Source organism: Microcaecilia unicolor, chromosome 7 (assembly GCF_901765095.1).
Source record: "Microcaecilia unicolor chromosome 7, aMicUni1.1, whole genome shotgun sequence".
NCBI lineage: Eukaryota > Metazoa > Chordata > Amphibia > Gymnophiona > Siphonopidae > Microcaecilia > Microcaecilia unicolor.
The window spans coordinates 130,972,186-130,992,716 of NC_044037.1; the positions used below are offsets into that span (position 1 = coordinate 130,972,186).

Here is a 20,531-nt window from a genome sequence, read left to right on the forward strand (position 1 = left end):
AGATTCTTCAGTTTTCGCTTGTCGGAGGACTTTGAGTATCCATTATTTGTCACAATTGCTCACTTATGATGGCCATTTGAAGTCATTTGAGGAACTCTGTGACAGCTATCACTTGCCACCTACTGACCAATCTTTATGAAGATGTGCAAGAAACTCTAAATGAAGTGCTTACTCTGAGTTCTCAGAACCAGGTGCCGCTGGACTACCATCATAAATATTTGCAAAACTCTACAGAGGACCTGGATTATGCCCAGCTGGCATGGCAGTGGTCTGCAGATTTGGCAGTATCTTTCATGACACAGCAATTATAAGGCTGTCTGCTGTCAGTGCAGAGCTTTACAAGTAATTTTTTGATCACATTTGTACCCCGCACTCATGGCAGGCTCAATGTGGCTTACATGGGGCAATGGAGGGATAAGTGACTTGCCAAGAGTCACAAGAAGCTGCCTGTGCCTGAAGTGGGAATTGAACTCAGTTCCTCAGGACCAAAGTCCACCACCCTAACCACTAGGCCACTCCTCCACATGCCAATATAAATTTCTTCTGAGATTGTACATTTCTCCTCATCGTGCTCAGTGAGTGGCTTTTGCAGACACGGCAGCTTGCCTGAAATGTCAGTACAGCCCTGCTATGCTAGGGCACATGTTCTGGAGCTGCCCTGTGACACAAGTATTTTGAACTCAGGTAGTTGAGTTACAATGACCCAATAGACTCACCCTATCAAGTAGGCTCTCCAGCTTTTGTTTGAGAATTACATTTTTTCCACTCTCATAGAAGCTGGCTTCCTGGGATTTCTTTGTCGGATGGCCCTTATGGCAAAGAAAGTCATCCTCCTGCTCTGGCTTACATAAGAACATAAGAGTAGCCATACTGGATCAGACCAATGGTCCATCTAGCCCAGTATCCTGTTTTCCAAAAAGTGACCAAACCAGGCCACAGGTACCTGGCAGAAACCCAAATCGTGGCAACATTCCATACTACAAATCCTAGGGCAAGCAGTTGCTTCCCATGTCTGTCTCAATAGCAGACTATGGACTTTTCCTCCAGGAATTTGTCCAAACCTTTTTTAAACCCAGATACGCTAACCGCTGTTACTACCTCCTCCGGCAAAGAGTTCCAGAGCTTAACTACTCGTTGAGTGAAAAAATATTTCTTCCTATTTGTTTTAAAAGTATTTCCATGTAACTTCTTCGAGTGTCCCCTAGTCTTTGTACTTTGGGAATGAGTAACAAAATCGATTTACTTCTACTCATTGTACACCACTCAGGATTTTGTAGCCCTCAATCATATCTCCCCTCAGCCATCTTTTTTCCAAGCAGAAGAGCCCTAACCTCTTTCACCTTTCCTAATATGAGAGGAGTTCCATCCCTTATCATTTTAGCTGCTCTGCTTTGAACCTATTCTAATTCCACTATATCTTTTTTGAGATATGGTGACCAGAACTGAACGCAATACTCAAGGTGTGGACGCACCATGGAGCGCTACAAAGGCATTATGGTATTTTTGGTCTTATTCACCATCCCTTTCCTAATAATTCTTAGCATCCTGTTTGCTTTTTTAGCCGCCACCACATACTGAGCAGAAGACTTCAGCGTATTATCTACAATGACACCCAGATATTTTTCTTGAGCACTGACCCCCAAGGTGGACCCTAGCATCAGGTAACTGTGATTCAGATTATTCTTTCCAATGTGCATCACCTTCCATTTGTCCACATTAAATTTCATATGCCATTTAGACGCCCAGTCTTCCAGTTTCCTAAGGTCTTCTTGCAATATTTCACAGTCCGCATGTGTTTTAACAACCTTGAATAGTTTTGTATCATCTGCAAATTTGATCACCTCACTCGTCGTTCCGATTTCCATATCATTTATAAATATTCTAAATAGTACCGGTCCCTGTACAGATCCCTTCGGCACTCCACTGTTCACTCTCCTCTGTTTTCTGTCCAATAACCAATTTCTAATCCACACCAGAACCTTGCCTCCTATCCCATGACTCTTTATTTTTCTCAGGAGTCTCTCATGAGGAAATTTATCAAAAGCTTTCTGAAAATCTAGATACACTATTATCAACTGGCTCGCCTTTATCCACATGCTTATTCACGTCTTAAAAGAAATGAAGCAAATTGGTGAGGCAAGACTTCCCTCGGAGGAACCCATGATGATTCTGTCCCATTAAACCATGTTTGTCTATGTGTACTATAATTTTATTCTTTATAATAGTTTCCACTATTTTGCCCAGCACCGACATCAAGCTAATCGGTCTATACTACTACTACTACTTATCATTTCTAAAGCGCTACTAGACGTACGCAGCGCTGTACACTTGAACATGAAGAGACAGTCCCTGCTCGACAGAGCTTACAATCTAATTAGGACAAACAGGACAAACGAGATAAGGGAATATTGAAGTGAGAATGATAAAATAAGGGTTCTGAACAAGTGAATAAGGGTTAGGAGTTAAAAGCAACATCAAAAAAGGTGGGCTTTTAGCCTATAAATCCCCCTCTTCCTTTCTCACTGACTTTGATGCCTGGCTCTCCTTCTTTCTTCAACCTTCATCTCCTTCCTTCAGTTGTGCGGATTTTAACTTTCATGTTAATGACCCCTCTAACTCATACTTCTCAATTCCTCGCCTTAACATCCTCCTTCAACCTTCAACTGTGCTCCACCGCCCCTACTCACCAGACTGGCCACTGTCTTGATCTTGTGTTCTTCTCCAACTGCTCACCCTCCAATTTCCTTGCCTCAGCTCTCCCCTTATCTGATCATCATCTTCTAACTTTCACACTTAGACACCCTCTTCCTCAGTCCCGTCCTATTCTAACCAACACATTTAGGAATCTACAGGCTATTAACCCTTTTACCCTGTCCTCCAGTATCTCTAATCTTTTCTCTGTTGCTATATCAACCAAGTCTGTCAATGAGGCTGTCTCTTCCTATAATACTATTCTGTCATCTACTCTGGACACTCTTGCTCCTCCCATGTCTCGTCCTGTAAAACGTACCAAACCCCAGCCTTGGATGACCCCTACTATCTGCTACCTACGCTCTTGTGCCCGCTCTGCTGAACAGCTTTGGCTTAAATCTTGTGCCCATGCTGACTTCTTACACTTCAAATTCTTACTGACCTCCTACCAATCTGCTCTCCAACTTGCAAAACAGGATTATTATATCAAATTAACTAACTCTATGGGTTCGAACCCTCAACATCTCTTTGCCACGCTAAACTCTCTCCTCAAAGTGCCTTCTCCTCCAACTCCCCTTCACTTTCTCCCCAGACTTTGGCTGATTACTTTCACGATAAGGTTCACAAGATTAAACTTGAATTCGCAACCAGCTTTCCTCCACCCACTCTTCCCTTAGTCCACTCTCTCAACTCTCTTACCCCCGCCTCCTTTCCTTCCTTTTCCGAAATTACTGAAGAAGAAACTTTACTTCTTCTTTCATCCTCAAAACTAACCACCTGTTCCACTGACCCTATCCCCACTCATCTACTCAACACTATCTCTCCTGCTGTCACCCCTTTCATCTGTCATATCCTCAATCTGTCACTTTCCACTGTGGTTGTCCCTGATGCCTTCAAACAAGCCGTAGTCACCCCACTCCTCAAAAAACCTTCTCTGGATCCTACCTCTCCTTCCAACTATCGCCCCATCTCCCTCCTCCCTTTCTTATCCAAGATACTAGAATGTGCTGTCCTCCGTCGCTGCCTCGACTTTCTTTCTTCTCAAGCTATTCTTGATCCACTCCAATCTGGCTTTCGCCCCCTTCATTCAACTGAAACTGCACTTGCTAAAGTCTCCAATGATCTACTCCTGGCTAAATCCAAAGGGCTCTACTCTATCCTCATCCTTCTTGATCTTTCTGCTGCTTTTGACACTGTTGATTACAGCCTACTCCTTGGCACGCTGTCCTCACTTGGATTTCAGAACTCTGCTCTTTCCTGGTTTTCTTCCTATCTCTCTCAGTGTACTTTTAGTGTTTACTCTGGTGGATCCTTCTCTTCCTCTATCCTGCTCTCAGTGGATGTACCTCAAGGATCTGTCCTAGGACCTCTCCTTTTCTCAATCTATATTTCCTCCCTTAGTGCTCTGATCTCAGCCCATGGTTTTCAATATCACCTTTACGCTGATGATTCCCAGATCTACCTCTCCACACCAGAAATTTCAGCAGAAATCTAGGCCAAGATATCTGCCTGCCTGTCTGACATTGCTGCCTGGATGTCTCACCGCCACCTGAAGCTCAATATGTCCAAAACCGAGCTCCTTATCTTCCCACCTAAACCAACCTCTCCCTTTCCCCCACTCTCTATTTCTGTTGACAACACGCTCATTCTCCCTGTCTCATCTGCTCGTAACCTTGGGGTCATCTTCGACTCCTCCCTCTCCTTCTCTGCACATATTCAACAGATTGCTAAAACCTGTCATTTCTTCCTCTATAATATCACCAAAATTCGCCCTCTCCTTTCTGAGCACGCTACCAGAACCCTCATCCACACTCTCATCACCTCTCACTTGAACTACTGCAAATTGCTTCTCACCGGTCTTCCACTCAGCCATCTCTCTCCTCTTCAATCTGTTCAAAATTCTGCTGCACGATTAATATTTCGCCAAAGTCGTTATGCCCATATCAGCCCTCTTCTGAATTCACTTCACTGGCTCCCTATCCGTTTCCATATACAGTTCAAGCTCCTCTTATTAACCTATAAGTGCATTCACTCTGCTGCCCCTCACTACCTCTCCACCCTCATCTTTCCCTACACTCCTTCCCAGGAACTCCGTTCACTAGGCAAATCTCTCCTAATTGTACCCTTCTCCTCCATCGCTAACTCCAGACTCTGTTCCTTTTATCTTGCCGCACCTTATGCCTGGAATAGATTCCCTGAGCCTTTACATCAAGCTCCATCTCTGGCCGCCTTCAAATCCGGGCTAAATGCCTACCTGTTTGATGCTGCTTTTAATTCCTAACTTGTCACCTGCTCGTAACCTTTATCTTGTCTTCCTCTCTTCAATAGTCCCTTTCCCCATATGTCCTATCTGTCTGTCCTACCCTTTCCCTTATTTGTCCTGTCTGTCTGTCTTGATTTAGATTGTAAGCTCTGTTGAGAAGGGACTGTCTTTTCTTCATGTTAAATTGTGAAGCACTGTGTATGACTGGTAGCGCTATAGAAATGATTTATAGTAGTAGTAGTATAAATTCCCAGATCACCCCTAGAGCCCTTTTTAAAAATCGGTGTCACATTGGCCACTCTCCAATCTTCAGGTACTATGGACGATTTTAATGACAGCTTACATATTACTAACAGCAGATCATTAATTTCATGCTTGAGTTCCTTGAGTACCCTTGGATGTATGCCATTCGGTCCAGGTGAATTACTACTCTTTGTCAATTTAGCTCAGTACATCTTCCAGCTTCACAGAGATTTCTTTCAATTCCTCCGCATCACCACCCTTGAAAACCATTTCCGGTACAGGCAGATCTCTTACATCTTCTTCTGTAAAGACAGAAGCAAAGAATTCATTCAGTTTCTCTGCTATGGTATTGTCCTCCTTGAACACCCCTTTTGCTCCTTCGTGATCTAATGGTCCCATGGATTCTCTTGCAGGCTTTCTGCTTCTGATGTACCTGAAAAAGTTGTTACTGTGAGTTTTAGCCTCTGCGGTAAGTTTCTCTTCATATTCTCTTTTAGCCTTCTTTATTACTGCTTTGCATCTGACTTGCCAGTGCTTATTTTGCTTCTTATGTTCTTCATTTGGGTCCTTTTTCCATTCTTTGAAGGACAATCTTTTAGCTGTAATGGCCTCTTTTACTTCACCTTTTAACCATGCAGACTGACATTTTCTCTTCTTTCCACCTTTGCAAATACGTGGAATGCATCTAGACTGGGCTTCCAAGATGGTATTTTTGAATAACGTCCACACCTGATTTAGTGTCCTAACTTTGCGGCCGATCCATTTAGTTTCTTTTTAACCATTTTCCTCATTTTATTATAGTTGCCCTTTCGAAAAGTAAATGCAGCTACAGTAGATTTCTTTTGCGGGTTCATCCAAGATAGTAGCTCAAACTTGATCATGTTATGATCACTGTTTCCCAGGAGACCCAACACTGCCACCTCTCAAACTATGTCCTGCATGCCACCAAGGACCAGGTTCAAAATGGCTCCCCCTCTTGTCGGATCCTGGACCAGCTGCTCCAAGAAGCAGTCATTTAGTACATGTAGAAATTTTATCTCCCTGGCACTCCCTAATGTAACATTTATCCAATCAATATCGGGTAATTGAAATCACCCATTATTATAGCATTGCCCGATTTGCCAGCTTTCCTAATCTCTGTAAACATGTCTTCATCCATCTGTTCGTTCTGTCTCAGCGTACGGTAGTACAGCCCTACAAGTATTCTCCTTCTCTTCACACATGGAATTTCTATCCATAATGATTCCATGCTTCTATCTCTGTCATGTGGAATGTTTATTTTATTTGACTCAATTCCTTCTTTAACATATAGTGCAACCCCCCCTCTAATTTGATCCTATCAGTTTGTACCCTGTTAACACAGTGTCCCATTGATTATCCTCTTTCCACCAAGTCTCTGAGATGCCTATTATATCTACCTCATCATTTAGTGCTATATATTCTAACTCTCCCATCTTATTTTTTAGGCTTCTAGCATTTCTATTCAGGCATTTCAAATTGTGTTTTTTTGTTTGATCTACAAGCTGCTTAGAAGTTGAAGGGGATAATGCGCATCCTTTATCCTACTCATTAAGCACACCTGACTTACTTTAAGCATTGTTGAAACCTCTCTACTGGGATCCCTAAATGTCCTGTTTCAATAGTATCCTTCAAGGATACTCCACAGCAAACCATGTGCTCCTAGCGACTGTTGGCTCCCCCCCCTATTCTAGTTTAAAAGCTGCTCTATCTCCTTTTTAAAAGTTAGCGCCAGCAGCCTGGTTCCACCCTGGATAAGGTGGAGCCCATCCTTTTGGAATAGTCTCCCCCTATCCCAGAATATTGCCACGTTCCTAACAAATCTAAATCCCTCATCCCTTCACCATTGTCTTAACCATGCATTGAGACTTCGGAGCTCTGCCTGCCTTTTGGGTCCTGCATGTGGAATGGGGAGCATTTCTGAAAATACAACCCTGGAGGATCTGGACTTAAGATTTCTACCTAAGAGCCAAAATTTGGCTTCCAGAACCTCTCTCCCACATTTTCCTATGTCATTGGTACCCACATGTACCAAGAAAGCCAGCTCCTTCCCAGCACTATCTAAGATCTGCTATCATCGCACCAGGCAGGCAAGTCACCAGGAGATCCTCACGTCCACCAGCCACCCAGATATCTATATGCCTAATGATCGAATTACCAACTACAACAGCTGTCCTAACCCTTCCCTCCTGGGCAGAACTTGGAGACATATCCTCAGTGTGAGAGGATAGTACATCCCCTGGTGGGCAGGTCCTAGCTACAGGAGTACTTCCTACTTCACCAGGGTGATGCTCTCCTTCTAGGAGACCATCCTTCTCCAAGGCAGAACAGGGGCTACCAGACTGGAGGTGAGACTTCTTTACAACATCCCTGCAGGTCTTCTCTATGTACCTCTCTGTCTCCCTCAGCTCCTCTGTCTGCTACTCTAGCCTCAAGAGAACGGACCCGTTCTCTCAGAGTTAGGGGCTCTTTGCATCAGGCACACACATATAACCACTCACCAACTGGGAGATAATCATACATGTTACAATCAGTGCAAAAGACTGGATGCACCCCTCTCGCTGCTGGACTACTGACTCCATCTTAGTATTTTTGAGTTTTTCAATAATTTAAAACTTGCTAAGATATTAAAGATATTAGCCTATAGTTTATAAGGTATATTGTGTGATTTATTTAGTTTTCTGTCTTAGAAGGTAATGAAATGTATTTAAAACTCTGTAAGAGCACTCCTTGCTTGCTATCCTAATTACAATAACTGACTATAAATGAAGAGTTGTGCTGGGGTGGATAGGTGTTGGGGAGGGTGGGTAGATGAAGACTAAACTGGGACCTGCAGTGCCTGTTAGAGACTATCTGTTAATGTTGTGGTACAAAGCTCAAGTTTTAAAACTAGGGGGGAAAGAGTATGGAGATTAGTTGATAAATTTGCTTTTTTATATTTTTATTCTGCCTATCACTGACGTACAATTCCTCCTTTAAACCCCAATCTTTAAGTTCTCAAAACACAAAGCAAAATAATGTTCACTTTCCAGAGAACTATCCTCTTCTCTCAGAACTTCTCAGAAAGAGAGTTCAGTGGGGCCTTTCCTCTTTATATAGTTTTGAATCTGAGGGGACTGCTTCAAACAGGCCTTCAAGCTAACTCAGTAATCAGGTTGCCCTTAGAAACTTCTGCAAATATTTTACTTCCTCACACTTTAATTAACACCTTATTGAGGTTAGTAGCAGTGCTACCGCTCCAGCAACCAAAGAACAGAAAATAACTGTGTTTTAGAACAAGATTTGAGCCTTCCTTCTCTCCTTTTAAAGTTCTTCGGCTGTTAAGTTTCTACCTCTAGAAAATGTTTCAGTTTAAAACTATGGGAAAAGGGATATACACTATAGAAACTAGTTAATAATGCTTGCTTTTCTTTCCTCACCCCCCCCCCCCCCACCCCATACTAAACTAGGTCCTGCAGTGCCTGGTAGAGGTTATCTGTTAATGCTGTGGTACAAAGTTCAAGTTTTAAAACTAGGGGGGAAAGAGTATGGAGGTTAGTTGATAAAGTTTGCTTTTTTATATTTTTATTCTGCCTATCACTAACCTACAATTCCTCCTTTAAACCCCAATCTTTAAGTTCCCAAAGCACAATGCAAAATAATGTTCATTTACCAGTGAAATGCCCTCTTCTTTCAGAACTTCTCAGAAAAGAAGGGTAGGCAGAGCTTGAGGACACCCCGCCTACCCTGTTCAGCTGGCAGTCTCAAATGATTACCTTGCTTTCCTTATAGTGCTTGGACAAGGAAATTTCTTTGGCCAAGGAAAAGTGTTTCCAGAGTCTCTGGGAGCGCTTATAATCTACCCTGCAGCCTGCAGCCATCTCCTGAACTGATATCGAGTGTCCATCAATAAAAACTGTTGAAACATAAAAGTTTCTGATACTAAAGACACTGGGTTAACAACATTTTTAGAGACGTCTATTGAGATTCAGACATTCCGTCTACATTAATCGTGACACTATCCTTAGATACAAATCGTGATTTTGTCTTGAGAAGATTTTTTCAAAATAGAGATTCTCTTTTTTGTGGCCTGAAATTCATAATATATCCAGATTTGGCTTGTGTTACTCAAAGAAAAAGACAACAGTTTCTTTTGCTCCATCCTAAGGCGCTCCATATTGAGCTACTTTTTCTTAAAATATCCATGTAAATGTGTAGTTAAATATAGAAACAATAATTAGAGGATCATTTTCAAAGCATATAGCCTTACAAAGTTACATAGGTTACTGTGGGGCTCATTTTCAAAAGAGAAAAACGTCCAAAAAGTGGCATTAATCTGCATTTGGACGTTTTTCTCACAAAAATATCCAAATTGGTATTTTCAAAACCAATTTTTAGATGTTTTTTTAGGAAGTCCGTCAGAAGTGCGTTCAAATCCTAAGGGGGTGTGTTATGGGCAGGATCTGGGCATTCCTAACACTTGGACGTTTTTCTGCCATAATGGAACAAAACAAAAACATCCAGGGCTATAAGTTGGACATTTTAGTCTAGACCTGTTTTATTAACAAATAAGACACAAAAAAGTGGCCTAAATGACCAGATGACCACTGCAGGAATAAAGGAATGACACCCCCCTTACTCCATCAATGGTCACTGATCCCCTTCCACCCTGCAAAGATGTAAATGAAACAGTACATACCAGCCTCTATGACAGCTTCAGATGATGTGGCCAGTCCTATTAGAGAAGTAAGCAGGTTCCTGGAATAGCCTAGTGGTGGGTGAAGTGAACTGTAGAGAGGATGACCCCCATAATCTACTCTCTATTACACTTGTGGTGGAAAGTTTCACCTCCTCCCCCTTCAAATCCCCCAAAACCTACTGTACCCATATATAGGTGACACCAGCAGCCATATGGGCTATTATAGTGGTGTATAGTTGGGTACAGTAGGTTTTTTGCGGGTTTTGAAGGACTCACCTTACAATATGAGGGGGTAATGATGAGATGTGTACCTAGGACCTTTTATTTGAAGTCCATTGCAGTGTCCCCTAGGGTGCCCCACTGCTCTGCTGGGATGTCTGTGTGGCTAGTCTACTAGGAAAGCTGACTCCCTTCTATGTCCCAATGGCTTGATCTTATGCGTTTTTCGCTTTGACGATTGTTTTTTTTAATGGTCCAAAAAGATAGATGTACTAAGCACAACAACATCTCGGAAATGGTAATTTTGAAAGAAAAAATATATACTTTTTCTGATTTGAAAATGGTCATTTTCACTACTTGATTTTTGGACATTTTTAGCAAAACATTCAAAGTCAGATTTAGACGTCATATCAAAAATGCCTCTCCACGTAACTTTGTAAGTCTATGTGCTTTGAAAATGAGCACCTAAATATGTTTTCTTTGAGTCATAAAGCGAAGATACATACCTGTAGCAGGTATTCTCCGAGGACAGCAGGCTGATTGTTCTCACAAGTGGGTCGATGTCCAGGTAGGCCCAGGAACCAGCCATTTTGCAAGCAAAATATAAAAAATTCTTGCCAGAGTTTTTCGTGCAGCACACACCACGCATGCGCAGATCGGCTTCCCGCCCGTTGCATGAGCGTTCCCGCTCAGTTAAATCAAAAAGCAAATAATAAACAACAACAACTCCAAAGGGGAAGTGGGCGGGTTTGTGAGAACAATCAGCCTGCTGTCCTCGGAGAATACCTGCTACAGGTATGTATCTTCGCTTTCTCAGAGGACAAGCAGGCTGCTTGTTCTCACATGTGGGGTATCCCTAGCAACCAGGCTCACTCAAAACAATGAACATTGGTCAATTGGGTCTCGCAACGGCGAGGACATTACACAGATTGAGCTGAAACCATAAACAACTAACTGAGAGTGCAGCCTGGAACAGAACAAAAATGGGTCTAGGGGGGTGGAGTTGGATTCTAAACCCCGAACAGATTCTGCAGCACTGACTGCCCAAACAGACTGTCGCGTCGGGTATCCTGCTGAAGGCAGTAGTGAGATGTGAATGTGTGGACTGATGACCACGTTGCAGCCTTGCAAATCTCCTCAATGGAGGTTGACTTTAAGTAAGCCACTGACGCAGCCATGGCTCTAACATTATGAGCTGTGACATGGCCCTCCAAAGACAGCCCAGCTTGGGCATGTGAAGGATATGCAATCTGCTAGCAAATTGGAGATTGTGCGTTTTTCGATGGCAACTCCCCTCCTGTTGGGATCAAAAGAAACAAACAACTGAGCGGACTATCTAAAGGGCTTTGCCACTCCACTTAAAAGGCCTATTCTCTCTTGCAGTCCAAGGTGTGCAAACTGCTTTCGCCAGGGCAGGTATGAAGACGGGGAAAGAATGTTGGCAAGACAATTGACTGGTTCAGATGGAACTCCGACATCACCTTCGGCAGGAACTTAGGGTGCGTGCGGAGGACTACTCTGTTGTGATGGAACTTGATATAAGGTGCATGCACTACCAAGGCCTGAAGCTCACTCACTCTATGAGCTGAAGTAACAGCCACCAAGAAAACGACCTTCCAGGTCAAGTACTTCAGATGGCACGAATTCAGTGGCTAAAAAGGAGCTTTCATCAGCTGGGTGAGAACGACGTTGAGATCCCATGACACAGTAGGAGGTTTGACAGGGGACTTTGACAAAAGCAAACCTCTCATGAAGCGAACAACTAAAGGCTTTCCAGAGATAGGCCTACCCTCTACATGGCGATGATAAGCACTAATCGCACTAAGGTGAACTCTTACGGAGTTGGTCTTGAGACCAGACTCTGACAAGTGTAGAAGGTATTCAAGCAGGGTCTGTGTAGGACAAGAAAGAGGATCTAGGACCTTGCTGTCACACCAGACGGCAAACCTCCTCCATTTGAAAGAGTAACACCTCTTCGTGGAATCTTTCCTGGAAGCAAGCAAGACTCTGGAGACACCCTCTGAAAGACCCAAGGAGGCGAATTCTAAGCTCTCAACATCCAGGCCATGAGAGCCAGAGACTGGAGGTTGGGATGTAGAAGTGACCCCTCATTCTGAGTGATGAGGGTTGGAAAATAGTCCAATCTCCACAGTTCTTTGGAGGACAACTCCAGAAGAAGAGGGAACCAAACCTGATGCGGCCAGAAGGGTGCAATCAGGATCATGGTTCCGCAGTCTCGCTTGAGTTTCAGCAAAGTCTTCCCTACTAGAGGTATGGGAGGATACGCATACAGAAGGCCTGTCCCCCAATGTAGGAGAAAGGCATCTGACGCTAGTCTGTCATGGGCCTGAAGCCTGGAACAGAACTGAGGGACCTTGTGATTGATCTGAGTGGCAAAAAGATCCACCAAGGGGGTGCCCCACACTCGGAAGATCTTGCAGACTACGCCCATGTTCAGTGACCACTCGTGAAGTTGCATTATCCTGCTACGTCTGTCAGCTAGACTGTTGTCTACACCTGCCAGATGTAAAGCTGAAGACCTCCCCCTGATGGTGCTGAAAACACTGCTCTCCATTTCAGCAGTCTAAGCCTCCCCAGCCCAGCTGTGACCTTTCCCGCCCATGCTGCATTATCTCCCGCACTCCCGAGTCTGGGCCGGCAAAGTGGGGAAAGTCTCCTCTTCAGCGCGAGTCGCGCGATAAAACAAAAAAAAGCAAGAGCGGGGCCGTGGCAGCCTTCAAGCATGGGCTGTCTGCGCTGCAGCCGTTCCTCTCTCTGCCCCTGGAGGAGCAGGAAGGAAGTTGACATCGACTTCCTGCTCTGCTCCGGGGACAGAGAGGAGCGGCTGCAGTGCCGATAGCCCACGCTGAAAGCTGCTACGGTACAGCCCCGCGCTTGTTGCAGCAGCCAGCTGTTGCTCCTGGGGGCTCCAAAGCAGTTGAAGCTGCGTGGTGTCGGTCCTCCCAGCTGATTCTTGCGCTTTGGGGCGTGTAACGCGTTACCTTTTTTTTTTGTTGGGACTCGGGGTGCTGCTGCTGAACAGGAGAAGCAGCAGCAGTGGCCAACAAATTAATACCGGGTGGAAGGGGGAGCGGGAGGCACTAGGCAGATATAATGGAGAGAGTGGGAAGATGGGGAGAGAAGGAGGGGACATGGAGAAGGGCTGGAGTCCTGGAAAAAGGGAGAAGCTGCATAAAATGAGGAAAAAGTGGGGGGGGGGGGGTGAAAGAGGGTAGACACTGGAAGGAAGGGTAGGGAGAGAGAAACTAACAGGAGGAGAAACATTGAAAGATGGGGAGAGAGAGGGGGGCATGATGAATGGAAAAGGGCAGAGAGAGAGAGAGACACTGGATGGAAAAGGGGATAGAGAGAGAGAGAGACACTGGATGGAAGGATTGGGAGAGAGGGGGGTAGATGTTGGATGGCAGGATCGGGAGAGGGGGTAGACGAATGGAAGGACATGGAGAGAAAGAGGGAAGAGGAAGACAGAAGGATGGGGAGATAAAGAGGGAAACGGATGGAAGGATGAGGAGAGGGGGGTAGACTGGACAGGGGAGAGAAGAGAAATCACTGGACTGGACATGTAGGGGAGGGCAGGGGAGAGAGGAGAATTGCTAGATATGGAAGGATGGAGGGGTCAGGGGAGAGAGGAGATTTACTAGCTGGATGAATGAAGGACCATGGGAGAGAGGAGATTTGCTAGATATGGATGGAGGGCAGGGGAGGGAGGAGAGTTGCTGGACATGGATGGATGGATGAATGGAGGGAAGGGCAGGGGAGAGAGAAGAGTTGCTGGACATGGATGGATGAATGGAGGGGAGAGGAGTGAGGAGAAATGCTGAATATGGATGGAGGGGAAACTGCTGAATTTAAGGACTGGATCGATACGCTTTGAGGGCAGATGCTGCAACTGGAGGAAGGATAGGGACAGGGTGCCACAGATGGTAGACAGAACGCATAAGGACACAGGAGGATGGTGGACATGGTGAGTGAAAGAATATCAAATGGAAAGAAGACACCATAAAACAGACGACACTGGGACCAAAGCGAATAGAAAAACTAAATGCTCAGAAAACAAAGGTAGAAAATAGTATTTTATTCAGAATGTATTAATTGGAATATGTCAGCTTTTGGAAATGTGCATCTGTGATATTTTGCACGTAAGTTTCAATTTCTCTAGTATTGCTGCATGCCAAGTCTGACTTCTTGAGGTAATTTTCCAGTTCAATATTTTGCCTTCATATCTTTTGATTTCTAGTTCCTTTTGTCATATCTGTTGTCATGTTTTTTTCATGTGTGATTAAGGTGCAGTATTCTGCTAGCATGTACTATTTGCAGCCCTTTTGGTTTTGTTTTTTTCACTAGGTAGTGTATTGGTGTTTTAGAGCCTGGTGTAATTACAGTGCTGCCTTTCCACGCATAAGATTGTAGCTCGTCCTGTCCTTGGAATTAGTGCTGTTATGACTTGGTAAGTTTCTGAGTGTGTTTTTGCACAAGTTTGTGTATAGTGTTTTGCAGTGGAAAGATTGTGTGTTGGGCGTACTAAGGTGACATCAACACTTTAAATTCATTTTAGTTTGTTTGTCATAACATCAGACATGGTTTTATAATATTTTGGAGGATCTGATGTTGAATTGTTAAAGGTATTAATTGTGACTATTTTACTTTTATTTATTTATTTTTCCTGTGTGTTGTCGGACAATTATGGATGTAAGCCCCGCCCCCTGGTACCACCCATAACCCCGCCCCCTTTAGCCTCCCCAAACAGTTGGGCCACCGACCGCCTATGAGTTGGAGCTCTGCTTAGCTAAATAGGAGATGTAGTTTTGTTATTCCAGAGTGCAAAACAATTATTTTATACACATCTTTATCCTACAATGGACAACTAGTGGTAATTACTACTGTCCTCACATGACACTTAATCCATGCATGCCCATGCCTACTTGGTACATGAAGCAGTGCAGTGCTCTTGCTCTGGGGGTAATTTAGAGGTCTCTGTAGCATGTCACTTTCCATGTTCTCATAATTGATACATACCTGATTTTTTCCTCAGTAGTAGCTCTAGAAAGTTTTGTTGTGACCTGTAGAGCATATAAACAAAACAGTGATTAATGGATAGCAAAATAATTAGGCAGATTGCTTATTTTGTTTATCAATAAATATGCTAAGTGCAATACTGGTTTTAATATACTCAAAGCTCCATTTTACATAGAATGCTGAGATTGGATTTGAGACATCCAGATCAGATTGTTCTGCCCCATATTCATGGAGGCAAGGTATATTGTGATGTATATTTGAGTATTATTTGTATTTAATTACATTGTCTGTGTAATAGCTAGCACTGTGTACTGGGGCTTCCCCCCTTCCTATAGGTTGAGTATCCTGTGATTGACTCCTTGTGAGCCTTCCTATTGGCTGTTAGCTCTGAGCTACGGCCAGCCCTCCCTGTTTGCCCCTGTGGGCTGTGTGAGAGAGCCCAGTCTTGCTTACATGCTTTGTGATCAGCAGCTGTTCTAGGGGGCTGATCCCTCCTTAATCTACTGTAATCCTCTCAGCTGGATTGAGGTCCTCTCCTGGTTCTCCTCCTATCTCTCCAACCGCACCTTCAAAGTTCACTCTCATGGATCTTCCTCCACCCCCATCCCCTTATCTGTTAGTGTTCCCCAGGGATCGGTCCTTGGACCCCTTCTCTTCTCAATCTACACCTCTTCCCTGGGCTCCCTGATCTCATCTCATGGTTTCCAGTATCATCTCTATGCTGATGACACCCAACTGTATCTCTCCACACCAGACATCACCGCGGAGACCCAGGCAAAGGTATCGGCCTGCTTATCCGACATTGCTGCCTGGATGTCCAACCGCCACCTGAAACTGAACATGTCCAAGACCGAGCTTATCGTCTTTCCACCAAAACCCACTTCTCCTCTTCCTCCACTTTCTATCTCAGTTGATAACACCCTCATCCTCCCCGTCTCATCTGCCCGCAACCTCGGAGTCATCTTTGACTCCTCTCTTTCCTTCTCTGCGCATATCCAGCAGATAGCCAAGACCTGTCGCTTCTTCCTCTTTAACATCAGCAAAATTCGCCCTTTCCTCTCTGAACACACCACCCGAACTCTCGTCCACGCTCTCATTACCTCTCGCCTGGACTACTGCAACTTACTCCTCACCGGCCTCCCACTTAGCCATCTATCCCCCCTTCAGTCTGTTCAGAACTCTGCTGCACGTCTCATATTCCGCCAGAACCGATATACTCATATCACCCCTCTCCTCAGGTCACTTCACTGGCTTCCGATCAGATACCGCATTCAATTCAAGCTTCTCCTTCTTACCTATAAATGCACTCAGTCTGCTGCCCCTCACTACCTCTCTACCCTCATCTCCCCTTACGTTCCCGCCCGTAACCTCCGTTCACAGGATAAATCCCTCCTCTCAGTACCCTTCTCCACCACCGCCAACTCCAGGCTCCGCTCATTCTGCCTCGCCTCACCCTATGCTTGGAACAACCTTCCTGAACCCTTACGCCAAGCCCCCTCCCTGCCCATCTTCAAGTCTTTGCTTAAAGCCCACCTCTTCAATGCTGCGTTCGGCACCTAACCCTTACCGTTCAGTGAATCCAGACTGCCCCAATTTGACTGCCCCGATCGGACCGACCGTTCACTTGTCTATTAGATTGTAAGCTCTTTGAGCAGGGACTGTCTCTCTTTGTTAAATTGTACAGCGCTGCGTAACCCTAGTAGCGCTCTAGAAATGTTAAGTAGTAGTAGTAGTAGTAGTTCTGTCCATATGAGTACTACAATAAAGAAGATTTGCTTATGAATTGAGAGTCTACTGGTGAAACTTCTACTTGGGGCTGTTTTAGCTGGCTCTTTAGCTACACTAAGCTTTGCTAGAACAGTACAGTGAAAAATCTTGGACTTTACAGTAAAAATCTCAGGGGGAGTGAAGAATTTTGGAATTGTCCAGTGGATTCTACTAATAAAGATTATAATGGAAGTTCTCAAATTATCACATGTGTGAATAACAGAGTATATTCCAAATTAAGTGCATTGCCTTAAAGTTTCTAATGTGGGAACTCAAGTGAAAAGAGAATTGTGCAGTGTTTATCTCAGCTCCTTCAAGGAAAGCCTCTAATGCAGCTCTTTGTAAAAAGTGAATGTATCAGTAGTGGATGCATATGAAATCCTATATAATAATTCTCACCACCAACGTTCTAATGTGTGACTGCCTGTGTCCGTGGCTCCTTTGGAGTTGCTGAGCTAGGCTCCGTAGCCAGGCTGAAGTCACTCTCAGCTGATTTCCCCCCCCCCCCCCCCAACACTGGCACGCGCAAATTAGTCATCAAACCACACAGCAAAAAGAACAGACTCGCGCCCACCAGCTGTCGCGCACCCCAACTATCAGAGCTGCACAGCCCAGCTCCCGACGCGAATCCTGCGCCCAGAGAGGGTCAGGGCGGCTTCCGGAGCACCGGTTCTGCCAAGATGGCCGGCGCTCCACTTCATGGGGGGCGAGAGAATCAGGGCGACTTCTGGAGCGCCGGCTCTGCCAAGATGGCTGGTGTTCCACTTCGCAGGAGGAACACTTCGTCACCAAGGTGAAGAGCCTGACACACAATGGTTAGTTACAAATCCTGGGTGCCTGGAGGGGGGCCAGCTGAGACAGCAGGGTCATTGGACATGGGTAGCTGGAGGGGGGGCAGGGGGAGAGGAGGGTCACTGGACATGGATGGCTGGAGGGGGGGCAGGGGAGAGGGAGGGGGTCCTGAGATCAGAGAGGTGGGGGTGGAAGGGGGTCCTCAGACCATAAAGGGGGGTGGGGTGGCGAGGGTATCCTGAGAGGGGTGGGGAGGGGGGTCCTGAGAGAGGGGGGCACACACTCATTCTCTGTCACATACACTCTCTCTGACACACTCTCTGTCTATCACACTCTGTCACACACACACACAGTCTCACACACACAGACACTCTGTCTCACACACACTCTCTCTCTCACACAAACACATACACACTCTGTCTCTCTCTCTCATTCTCTCTCTGATACACACACTCCATCTCTCACACACACTCTCTCTCTTTCAAACATACACTCCGAGGAAAACCTTGCTAGCGCCCGTTTCATTACTGACAGAAACAGGCCTTTTTTACTAGTCAAACATATAAACGGCGAGTGACCGAGTCAATACGTGATGATGGGGGCGGGACAGAGAGGGTCTCTACTGCGCAAGGGGAGAGACGAAACCGCCATCGCTACCGCTTCTTCCCCCCCCCAAGGTCACCGCCACCACTCCCCCCACCCAGAGTCGCCGCCGCCACCCACCCTCCACCCGGGCCGAGCCCTCGCTCCGCTATAGAAACAGCGCGGGAACGCAGCACACAGCTCAGCTGAGCTGCCGTCGGCCTTCCTTCCCTGCCTGTGTCCCGCCCTCGCCCACTCAAAATCTAGCTGACTACTTCGAAAGCAAGGTCAATCAAATTAGAATTGACCTAGCCAAATTTAATCCAAAAGAAAATAAACTTGAAAGGCTATGACTCAGGAGTTAACTCCAGCCTAGATTCAAGTCAAGGAATTAAAGCAAACTAACTATGGGAATCATTCCAACCACTATCAACTGAAGACGTAAAATCACTGCTACTAAAATTCTCACACTTGCATTGCTTCCTAAGTGCACTTTTTTCTAAATAGCTTGCAGGCAGAGATTGTGTACCTTAATGATAACTTTGCAGAAGTAAAAATGGGAGAAGGGTACACAGCCTCTTACTCTGTGTAAAACACCTGGCTTTGGCTAATTGATTATGCTGTTTGCATTCTCTTTGCAGGAAAGCTGGCTCCACACTGTCTGCAATAACTAGCAGAGTTTGCACAAATCTTTTCTTATGGTCTTGAATGCAAGCTCTAATTCTCAGTTATTCAAATAGACCAGTCTCTAATTTAATTCACACAGTAATGTTCCAAGCCATACAAGGATAGTATACACTTCTTCCCTATCAAGCATGCCTTATCTATTAATAAATTATGATAGACAGTAAGTACTAGGTCCCCTCGGTAAGTCAACTCCAGGAGGAGGGGGGCCTAGCGGTGACCTCGGAGGGGCAGCGGCGAGAAGGGGCCTTTCAAACCTCTCCCCCCCCCCCCGTCCTATACTAGCCCCAATGGCTAGTTAAATATAAAGCATGTCTCAACTTTAATACATAGGTGGAAAGGGTTGTCAAAGCAACAGAGTTAAAATGGCATTGTCTTGAAAGTACTTGTAGTGCCAGTGACAGAGAGTGTATCTGTGTATGTTTTACAGAGAGTGTTTGTGTGTGTGTGAAAGTGAGAGAGGGTGGAGTAGACTGGTAGTGCTGTTTTTTTTTGTTTGTTATGTTGTTTGTGTGTCTCAGAATGGGAAGGGTGGGTGGGTTGTTGAGCCGACAGTGATTTGGTGTAAGAGGGGGAGAAGGGTGGTTATATATTTAGGGTGAGAGTGAGTGTGTGTGTGTTTTTTTATTGTTTTGCCTGTGTGTTTGTTGCAGGAATGGAGGCATGAATTTGTGATGCTTCAGGAGTCAGACAGCACACACCAGTATGAGAGAAAAATCTTCTTTATTTGCCAGCAAACAAAGCAGGACATCAGTTCTAGCTCTCTTCTCTTTCTCTCAGCTCTCTGTGTCTTTGTCTCAGCTGCTTCTCTTCTTATGCTGTCTTCTCCTTCTTCTGTCTGTTCCTTCTGTCCTTCTCTTTCTTCTGAGCTCCTTCTGACGTAAACTGCTTCTGCTCCTACTTAAATAGGGTCCTAAGCCCTCCTCCTAGCCTAGCCCCCTTTACTCCCAATTGGTTAAGAAATTGATTGGCTACCTTGCCTCAACCAATCATTACTTTTGAAATATCAGTTACATAGGTTCCAGACATCCTAAACTGACCTGTGACCTGGGGCCCCTTAAGCCAGACATTTGGTCTCCAGAACTCTTATATTTCTCATTATGATTGATTTCTCATATTCCTAGTACTAACTGCTAACTAAACTCTGGCATTCATTAAAGGGGTCAAAAGCCAATCTTACTTAATAGCATACATATCAGGTTATTACTTCCAGGAGGCCAGTCCTACACTTAGCTATAATTAATCAAGGAGAAGAGAGCTGACTAGTCCTGACCTCTTCACCTATCAGCTTATACATTGAACCAGCCAGAACTATGGCTAAGTCAAACCACATGTTGATCTCCTCAATGCAGTCCTTGCTTGACCTCTTAAACAGCAGACAAAGAGTAATACAGAATTTAACAGATATTCTACACAGACACAAACCTTATTAATTTACACAGAATCAGTATTTCTTATAAGACATATTCTAAATATCAAAAACTTGTAAATACTAATCTATTGCCTCTCTCTCTCTAAATAGTATTTTCTATCTAAGCATTTTAAACTACAATTAAT

The 20,531-nt window shown here is 44.8% G+C and overlaps 1 protein-coding gene across 6 annotated transcripts in view; it reads right to left on the reverse strand.

Annotated features, from left to right (window-relative positions):
- Positions 1-20,531, reverse strand: part of FTCD (formimidoyltransferase cyclodeaminase) — a 1,011,684-nt gene that overhangs the window by 128,109 nt on the left and 863,044 nt on the right. For all 6 annotated transcript variants that reach the window (XM_030210600.1, XM_030210602.1, XM_030210603.1 and 3 more), the window contains one exon: positions 15,150-15,193. In XM_030210600.1, the coding sequence (XP_030066460.1) occupies positions 15,150-15,193 (44 nt within the window). The remainder of the gene's footprint in view (positions 1-15,149; positions 15,194-20,531) is intronic.